This window comes from Malania oleifera, chromosome 3, assembly GCF_029873635.1.
Source record: "Malania oleifera isolate guangnan ecotype guangnan chromosome 3, ASM2987363v1, whole genome shotgun sequence".
In the NCBI taxonomy this organism is placed as follows: Eukaryota; Viridiplantae; Streptophyta; class Magnoliopsida; order Santalales; family Ximeniaceae; genus Malania; species Malania oleifera.
Window position 1 is genome coordinate 78,442,784 of NC_080419.1, and position 10,245 is coordinate 78,453,028.

The window sequence follows — 10,245 nt, forward strand, 5'->3', positions numbered from 1 at the left end:
AATTCTTTTAGGCTCAAGAGGGCTTGCAAGGGGTTTTTCTCTTTTATTTTCTTGGTAGCCAAAAAACGGCCTACTATCACTTTGGATAACCCATTGCTATCTCATATGATTTGTTAGACCTTTGAAACCCCAAACCCAGTTAAGTTTTTGGAAAATAACTTTTGAAGAGAATGGCTTAACATTCAAGTTCAAACGGGTTAACAATGATAAATCCACATTTGGGTTCGTTTTAGGAGGACTGGTCAGCCAAAGATAGCCATCTGTCATTTGATCAAAACGAGAGTAATGAACTGCCATGAAATTTTTGGGAACAACAGTCATTTTGTTGAGTTCCTTCTAAAGTAGAATACTCCTTCATAACATTCGAATTCAATGGGGTAAGGATAATTGTTCCATCCTCCACTTCTTCCGCCTTTGGGGTAGATTTTCAAATTCAAAATCTCTTCCTGGCTCATGAATACTGGCAATGTTACTTTCCCTATTCCAGCATAAAAAACATGAGCAAACAAAATTTTGCAATTGAACTCATGATGCAAATGATATACGAAAATGCATAACTTCATTTCATTAATGGAGATGAAATTCTCTAAGACAGAAATGTTATAGAATTACAAAGAGAAAATGGAAATAAAGAAATAAGCAAGACAAAAGCACCATATGAAATAGATTGGATAGTCAGCAGTCTGTCAATTATATTTTTCCATTGCTATAAAATGGTAAACCCCCCCACTCAAGCTAGTCCTAGGTCTATGGCTGATATTTCGTCTTCGACTACTTCTAACATGCTAATCATTTCCTTTCCTGACTATTTATCATCAAAAGTTAAAGAACCGGCATCCCTCAGTGATTGTACTTTGTGCTTGAATGTCCAACATTGGTCAATGGTGTGGCCCGATGAATTGGAATGATATACACAGCGAGCGTCGGGATCATACCACTGTGGCAGGGGATGTCGTATAGCTATTTCGGGGATAACCGAGATGGGCCCCCTCTCAAGTAATTGGGGGAACAATTCCGAATAGGACATGGGAATTGCCTCGATCCTATTAGGACCGCCTCCCTACGCTTGAGCATTTTGCTGAGCGAGCGCAGGTCTGGTGCCTGCATACGCTACCTGATTAACGGTGGGCTTGGCAGCAAAATTTCTCCTCACCCCCCTATTCCAGTTGTCTTGGTAATAATGCCCTTGAATCATGTGGGCTTCTTCGTCTTTCTTCTTAGTCCACTTCCTGCTCGAATCAGTCTCATTTTCACTGTCTTTGACCAAGCCTGCCCTGATGTCGGCTTCAATCCTACTTCCCACAGCCATGATGTCCTTGAAGTCATAGGGAGTTGCACCCCGAAGATATCCGCTGTAGGGGTCCTTCAATGTTTTTATAAACATCATGATAGCTTCCTGGTTGCCTACCGGGGGGTCCACTTGGATCAACGCATCCCTCCACCTATGGGCATACTCTCTAAAGGTCTCTGTGGGTTTCTTCTCCATTTCTAAGAGAGTCATCCTGTCAGGAGCCATTTCCAAAACATGGCGGTATTGTGTCTTAAAAGCATCTGCCAAATCTCCTCATGTGTGGATTCGGGCCCTATCTTGTTGGATATACCATCTAGCCATTGCTCCCGTAAGATTGCTCTGAAAGCAATGTATCATCAATGTCTTATTGTCAACATAAGCGGTCATTGATTGGCAAAACAGGCTCATGTGGGTCCGAAGGCATGTAGTCCCATCAAACTTCTCAAAGTCGGGCATTTTAAACTTTGGAGGGAGCACTACATTAGGCACCAAGCAATAATTTGAGGGTCTAGTGATATTGAAGGTTTGGGGCCCTTCTATAGCCCTTAACAGCTTTTCAAGCTCATCGCAGCGGTGTTCTATTGTAGTATTGATTGTTCCCACAACTACTAATGAAGGCATTCCCAATTCTGGAGTCGTCACTGCTGGAACAAAGGGGGCCACTCCAGGCGGTGGTCTCTCTGAGGTATATGGTGGTGGTATTGATGACTGCCCTTGAATTGACATAAAGCTCGGTGGATGGATAGGATTTGTTTCTTCTTCATGATCCTATTCCTGGACTTTCTTTCCTTTGTTTAACAGTAGGTCCAATATTCTTTTCATCTGATTGCCTAGTTCCTCTTGTCCTTGCTCTATGCCCAAAACCTGGTTTTCTATGTGTTTCACCATGATTTTTACTTTGCTTTTGGTGTTGTAAGGGTGAATAGAGGTGGGCTAAATGTTGGAATTCTGGATCTTACTTTGGCATGATAAGAAGTTGGAAAATGATTACCGGCCTATTGGAGGAGAACATGCATGTATGCATGTAATGCAACCTGAACAATCATTTTGGCCATGGTTTCGGGAAAAACCACACTCATTAGCGATCTCGAGAATAATCCGTTATCCCCTTGACAAGGTACTTTGGGAAATTTGACTTTCAAAAAATGAATTGGGCTCTTTCCGAAAAATTGGTCAAATGATACGAATGCCTAACATGGATGCACGATGTACAACACACAGCATTTTTCTAGACATATGTACAACAGACATAGGTTATCACCTGCAGAGAAGGATGTGGCTCCTGTCCCAACCCCGGGGTAAGTATGTACAAAGGGTTCTCTTAGGCTTTACCCTAGGCAAGGGATTATGGACAATCATGTGTGGTTAAGCTCGAATCCCTATTGAAAAAGGTTCTCATATTAAAACTTTATCCTCCCTTATAGAGGTTCGGACGAAGCTCGTACTGAGCGGAGTGGTTCGCGGGTCCCCATGGGCCATGCCACATGGGAACTGGCACTATTACGCTCCTTTCTAATCCTAGTAGGGAAAGCCCAGGTATAGAGCTATGAGAGTGTGTGAGTTTAACCATTTCAACCTACACCCCCTACCCCGCATCCATCCATTATTCAGAATTAAACACATGCTCAACAAAATAGTAGGGGAAACAAAACATCATGCTTATTCAAGGTACCACTAATCACATGCTTAGCTAACACAAGAAGAACTAAACACATGCTTATTTGAGTATCAAAGCAAGCAAAGTATTCACAATTATTCATGTATATGCAACTAAATTATCAATTTGTACAAGAATGAAAGGGAGTAATCAAGAAGACTTATTTAGATTTGAGATCGGGATAATTCTTAATTAATCACTGGCTCGACTCTTAAGTGTCCCCAGCGGAGTCGCTAAGTTGTCGCGACGTCCCGGACCCGGCCCAGAGAGAGAACCGCTCTCTTTTGGCGCATAAGTGCGTTCGACTACGAACAGGGGAAAAAATGGATGCGTGATTTTGAAAATGTGATTTTTGTGGAAAAATAATGTGTGATGGAGTCGCTACTAACCTTTTGAAGTATGGTTAGAACACTTGACTACTACCCCGTCAAGGGTAGAATCAGTCTGCGTCACTAGAGTCGAGATCAAGAATACAGTTAAGCGAGGGGAAGGTATTTAGCACCCCCTATACACCCGTTCTTACGAACGGTACCATATTAGTCAAAAATTATCCCTGAAATAAACTTGATAAACCTTTCAAAACTATTTCCTTTCAAAAATCAAAATAATGAAAATACTATATAGGTATTTCCTCATAATCGGGGCAATCCAATACTCCGAAGAGTCTATGTCCTTGGTTGCAATCATCAGGATGAAAAATAAAGAAAATAATTTATGAAAATACATTCCTGGGGGTCTTTGAAATCTGTAGATTTTTCTAAGTAGGAAAATACTATTCTGGGAGGTTTTTGAAATTTGTTCGGGATGAAAATGATTTTTGTTGCCTAGAAAATATTTTTGTGATTTTTCCTAAGTAAATATATATATTTTTTTTTGTTGTGATTTTGTGATTTTTCCCCAACTTCGAAATAGCACAAAATAAGAATCATGGAAATCAAAGTGTGAAAATGTTTTGTCGATTTTTCAGAGAATTTTTGTGATTTTTATTAATTTTCTGGATATAATAATAATAATATACAAGTGAAGCGGGAAATATCAGGGTGAAGCGGTTTAGGGAATGATGAACTAGTCAAACGTTCACTGGTCCAGAGGAAAAACCAATTTAAGGTCTTGTTCGAAACCATGAAGTCAACACGCGTTGCCTTACACAGTTTGTGTTGTGTTCAAGTGCGGGTTAGAGTGCACGAACGATATACGGTGCATGAATGCCTGCGTACGCGTGTTTATATGAAATGACATGTATGACCACGTGAATGTGTGCGTGAGTACATGCATGCATATGCCTGAATGTGAATGTGTGTGTATGTGTGAACGCCTACCTACATGAACAGGAACATGAGGGGTGCACCTTTATGAAACTCCATGCATGTGTATACGTGCACATGGGTGGTGTGAGTGCAAGTTCATGAATGAACGTAGCATGCATGTGCATGAGTGTGCAAACGTGTATGACGTGCACGTGTATGAATGTGTACGTCCATGAACGTGCACATGTGTGAATGAGTACATGCATGCATGTGTATGCGTGAAAGTGGGCATACATGAATGCATGCGTGCATGTGTACGTGAGAAATTGAGTGCATGCACATACACGTGAGGGTACATGAATGCATGCACGAATGTGTATGTGAGGAGTGGAATGCGTGTGTATGCATGCATGTGGAGGTGTGTGTACATGTGTATATGTGTGAGTGCATGAGTGAATGCATGTGAGTGTATATGGATATGTATGCATGTTTGTGGGAAACAGTATGTAAATAGTGTGTGTATTTTAGTGTGTGAAGTTGTGTGCGTATTGTGCAGGCTGTGAATAAAAACCATGTGTAGTGTGTATTTGTGTGTACAGGGCCATGCCAGAGCAGGGGGGTTCACCGCGGCTGTAAAGGGGTGGTTGGCCGTGGACTTTACCAGCAGTGGTGAGGGCGGAGGGGTGTACTCTCTCTGTGGGTGGCTGAGCTTTCAGCTGGCAGCAGATTGCTGCTGTGGAGGATCCAAGAGATGGGAGAGAGAGAAGGAGATGAAGGAGAAGAGAGTCTCGGTAAGGGGCAATGCTCGTGGGGTAGGTTGGTGGTGCTGCCGTGATAGAAACCGAGAGAGAGTGAGAGTTGGGGGAATCTCTGGTTCGTGTGCGGTGGGTGCCGTGAGTGAGGCCGAGAGACAAATGGATGGGAGCTGGTTTCAGGTGGGGAGCTGAGTTACTAGTGAGGAGCAGAGCTCGGGTATGGAGGTAATAGTGTTCACGGTCGTGGGGAATCAATGGGGAGCCTATGGCTGCTGGCTGTTGTGACAATGGTACATGCATGGGTTGTGTGGAAGACCCGAGAGCGAGGGTGGTGAGGATGGAGAAGGTGAGAATGGGTTGTTGGAGTTAGATGGTGTTCGTCCGGCAGGGATTGTGGTTGTGTTGGTCTGGGCTGTGGGTGAATGAAGGGTGATGCCATGAGTGATGGTTGTTGGCCGGAGCAGCTGGAGGTTGGCGCTGCAGTGGTGTGAGGCCGTGGGAGAGAGAAGACGAGAGAGGGAGCAAGGTGATGATGGGGAAGGAGATTGAAGTTTGGGGTGCTTACTGTGTCCCATGATATTCCACCAACAGATATAACTCGCCAAGATCAGATTGCATTTTCTAAAGTTAGTTTTAGAATAATCTAATCAATTGGAGACAAAAGAGGTTCAACCCCAATGTTCTTCTATCAAAATCAAACAACCAACACTACATGAATGACAGTCTTTAAACGGATCCAATCCGAACATGCAATTCCATGAAACAATATTCTCATCAACATCTATAAGACCATCAACCATCGCAAAATAATCCATTACAATGAAATGTAGATAAGAAACCAAACAACAACCATACCTTGAATATGACGAGAGACCCACAGATTATTATGTCAGATAGAAAACAGATTATCTTTTGGACTCAACACAGAAACATCGGATCGTTCATCGATCAATTTACCAAGAGTTCAAAACGCCCGGAGAGACACAAATTACTCCACCGAAGACCCAAACAGAACACTAGAACGAACAACAACGTCTCCAGCCGATTCACTGCTTAGGCTCCGAATCCCCCGGGATGAATGATCGAGAGTGTGGGTGTTTCCGGAGGTGACGGTGGCGATGAAGAAGGTGGTTCGGGTGGCGGGTTGTTGGCGAACAGAGGGATGAGAGCGAGAGGCAGTGGGGTAGCTGTGCGGTGGAACCTGCAGGGCGTGAGAGAGATGAGAGAAAATGGAGAGTTGGGCTCTACCCGCGGGGCAGGTGAATAGTGGATATGCTGGTATGGAGGATGGTGAGGAGTAGTGCTTGCCTGGGCGAGGTTATTCTGGAGAGATCTGCGAGCTGGGAGAGAAGCGGGAAGAAAGGATGAAAGGAAAACGCCCCTGCCCGTGAATAGTGAAAAGAAAAATGAACCCCCCCCTGCGTATGCGTGAATTGTGCTCTTAGAGGAGTTGGGCGATACAATTTGGCGCCAAAATGTTTGCGGGAGGCCAAAAAAATATCCTATTAGAATGAATATTCCCTGCCCTCTGCACGCGTTTTCTGTTTGGGAGGGGATTATTTCTCCCGCATGCCATGCCTTTTTTATTTTTTCATTTATTATTATTATTAATTTTTTTTATATTTATTTTTGTATTTTATGTATTTCTTTTTTTCAAGTGTTTAAGAAAACTTGATTTCCGAACACCGAGGGACCCGAACCCGATGCAAAAGTATCGTGACTCTGTTAAAATGCCGAGACTTGATTAAGATTCGCCTAGATATAATTAAAGTGTCGGAACTCAATTAAAACACCATGATTCAAATAAAAACACCGGTACTTGATTAAGACACCAGGATTCGGTCAAAATTTCCTAGGACTTCAAAATTCATCGGGTCTCAATTAGAATTCTAGGGCTCGATTAAAATTCACCGAGACTCAAAAATTCACCGGGGTTCGAGAATTCACCGGGATTCAATTAAATCCTCCCATTCGTGATTCAAGTCAATTTTTATTACGCCGGGTCTCCTTAATATAGTCTAGTTAAAATTGGGGTGTCGACATAATATATTATGTTTTAAATATCTTTTATGTCTTTGTATCTACATAATATCTCTCATTTTTTTATTTTTTTTTTGAGAAAAGGTAAATTCTTTACGAAAGGAAGAGACAAGCAAGCAGCTTGAAACTTCGAGAGGAATGCACACAATAAAAGAAAAGCCTAGAAAACTGGAATCAAGCTTATAAGGAAAGGAGAGTTTAAATATCACCCTTAAGTCTGATGATAAATATAAAAATTCCTTTCAATCTAATGTCTCTCATTTTTTTGTTTGTATTCTTATAACTTTAGACAATTTTTTAGAATAACTTTAAATATTCATACTCGTAAAAAAAAAAAAAAGAACACAACTGTGGAGATACGTTACACAAGATTATTAGCATAAATGTCATGCAATCTAGTGCAAGCACATGATATATTTACGAGTATATATGTTTGTATGTGCATATAGTTGTATTTAATCAGGTTGTATTTTATTAAATTATTTTTCAATGGAGCCGCCTGCTTTTGGGCATTGATCAAATTAACTAGCTTGATTTTGCTTTTCTTCTTTTTCACTTTTGGTATGTAATGGGGTTGTCTCCATTTGTTTGTGTGTTTTGTTCGTTCGTTTGTTTGTTTTTAATGACATGCAACTCGAGCCATCGATGAGCCCTTCAAACCCTCCAGTGTGGTACCACACTCACGAGATAACAGGTATGTCCCTTTAATTTTCTCCACTTAATTACTTAAATCTGATCTCAAGGGCAGTGGAAATCAAACGCTTGACCATGCGCCAAACCAAACCCAATCCTTACCACCTGAGCAACCCCAAGGGGGCTTTGTGTGTTTTGTTTCCACTTTATTAGTATCCTGCTTGATTTGCCTTCATCAATGAATTATATATTGATCTCTCTTCAAAAAAATAAAATAACTTTTTTCAATTGACCACAATTTAATGTCATGTAACCTTTGCTTTGATGTTTATCAAATCTTTTGATTCCTTCAATATTCCCATTACTTTGATATTTTCTATCACTATGTTTATAAATAATTACTTAAGAGTTCATTTACTTGTAGAAAATTTTTATTTTTTTTTATTTTTATAAAAAATAATAAAAATTTCAACTTATCTTTAAAAGGCAAAAAATAAAGAGTTTGTTTAGCTATGTATTTTTTTTTTATTTTTCATTTTAGATATCAAATAATTACAAAAAGACAACTTAATTTTAGTTTTGAGACTTAAATTTGGATTAGTATGGCGGATTTGGAAGAAATTTAATATAATGTTACACTATATTCGGTCTAAATCTAAAGAAATTTAAATCCAATATCCAAATTTTGTGCTCCCAAATGTACATTAAGGATTAATTAAAAATTTAGAAAATAACAAAAAATAGTTTCCCACTTTCCTATATAAAAAAATTTAGAAATTAATGTGATATTATTGGAAAAACTAGAAATAAGAAATAAAACCATTTTTAGAAGAGAATAGTTCCAATACAATTTTTTGCAAAGTTTCATGTTTTAATCAAATGAAAATTTTATGATTCTCATTTTGAGAGAAAAAGAAAGGAAGTTTGTAATATTTTATGCAAATTTATAAAGACTACGGCTGTAATTATCTTCTATAAAATAAGAACATATTATTTGTTATGCATAGAACACATTATTTTATATTAAAATTGGAATTTTGCTTTTGACAAAGTTTATATAACAATGAAATGATTGCTTGAGCTAACAAGAGAGGTGCGAAAGAAAACCTGTTATTTTCAAATAATTAGTAAGAGAAACTTAGAAAAGAAAAAAGGTTTTAAGTAAATATATTTTACTTAAACTTAAAAACTTATTGCTAAGTGACACAGAGAAGATACCAAAAATAAAGAGGTCTAAAATAACCACATTGAATACTACCAAATTTATTTAAGGGGCTTCTAAAGCCATACACACAAGATTTAAGTACTAAATTAAATATTTTCCCAGATAACTCCTACTTGGACTTCCCCGTACTTCCCAGAAATATTTTTAGTATACAAACCTGAGAGATAAGGAGCGAACACTATTTCATCATGAGCAATCTCTTTATTTGAATTAGTCTCTCTCTCGCGATTAGATAGTTCAGCCCTTATTATGAGAGAGGAGTCTAGCGGCACAGCTACTGCAGATCTCAATAAGGGAATGGGCCCATTGAGGTTCACTTGTAAATCGTTCTCATTCGACGTCTTCCAAAAGAGCATACTTTCATTAGAAACTTTGTCACTACGAGCTGTAATTAATCCAAAAACTTCAGCAGTATTTTTTCCATCCGCATGTATTAGTGTGACTTGCACAGTGGCTTCCACAGCGTTGCTGAAAACTATATAGCTCAATGTCACCGAACCATTCTTGCCTTCAATATCCATCGATAAGGGCTTGTCGTACTCATTTGTGGCCGTCAAGTAAACATTCCACGAGCCTTGCCCATAGCTAATTTCGCCGTTGGAAGAAACTTTGTTTTCGTCTGCGAGATCCACATCGATAGTGAAGCTGTCTACGGCTGAGATGGATCGAGGCGGACCGTTCAACAAAATAGTGTCACCAGCGTAAATGGGTTCAGGATTGTTCCTGTTCCGATCGTAAATGTACTGGCAAAGCAGCCCATCGGTGACGGTGATGGTGCCGTATAGGTAGATCTCACTGTCGGTACCGTTGAGGGTGACTGAGAACAGCTCCACCAGTGGTTGTCCTTCCATAGTAGTACTCCTCTGTACTATAGAACTGAGAAGCATACGTTTTCCACCGAAAGCAGGACCTTTTATCATACCAAGTAGAACAAATGCCGACAACAGCTTTTAATGCCCAAACTATTTTTAGGAATGTTTAATTCCATGTCGGGATCAGCATTCTCGTCGACGTTTTGCACCCGCTCAGAGATGTTTCCCCGGCCTCGGATCTGATCAACAAACTGAATAGGGAATGCGATCTCGTAGGTATTTTGAGTGAAGAATTCCCGTATTTCATTGAGTCTAATCGCTTCATTGATCATCAAAATCACGACTTGAAGCGACCGTGCCCTGTCATGGCGCGCTGTGTTATAGATATTTTCTACGGCCCGGCGGAGGGGAAACAGACCCACCATCACCTGTTCCCAATCCCAGTTACCGGCGCGTCTGTTCATCAAGGAGACGTAGCTGCCGCTGAAGCCTAGGTTTGTGGATTCGGCGATTAGGTTCTGAGCGTTTCCGTTTTCGCCGGAAAACTCGAACCACTGCTGCTGGTTGTGGAAGCGGTAGCCGATG

The 10,245-nt window shown here is 40.3% G+C and overlaps 2 protein-coding genes across 2 annotated transcripts; both read right to left on the reverse strand.

The window, feature by feature from the left end:
- Window positions 1–1,060: 1,060 nt before the first annotated feature.
- LOC131151385 (uncharacterized) lies at window positions 1,061–2,017 on the reverse strand. The gene is made up of 2 exons (XM_058102629.1): window positions 1,602–2,017; window positions 1,061–1,502 (listed from the first exon to the last, which is right to left on the reverse strand). The coding sequence occupies exons 1-2, from the start codon at window positions 2,015–2,017 to the stop codon at window positions 1,061–1,063; spliced, it is 858 nt and encodes a 285-aa protein (XP_057958612.1).
- Window positions 2,018–5,938: 3,921 nt separating this feature from the next.
- Window positions 5,939–9,699, reverse strand: LOC131151386 (uncharacterized). Its single transcript, XM_058102630.1, has 3 exons — window positions 9,006–9,699; window positions 6,259–6,290; window positions 5,939–6,151 (listed from the first exon to the last, which is right to left on the reverse strand). The coding sequence occupies exons 1-3, from the start codon at window positions 9,697–9,699 to the stop codon at window positions 5,939–5,941; spliced, it is 939 nt and encodes a 312-aa protein (XP_057958613.1).
- Window positions 9,700–10,245: the final 546 nt, after the last annotated feature.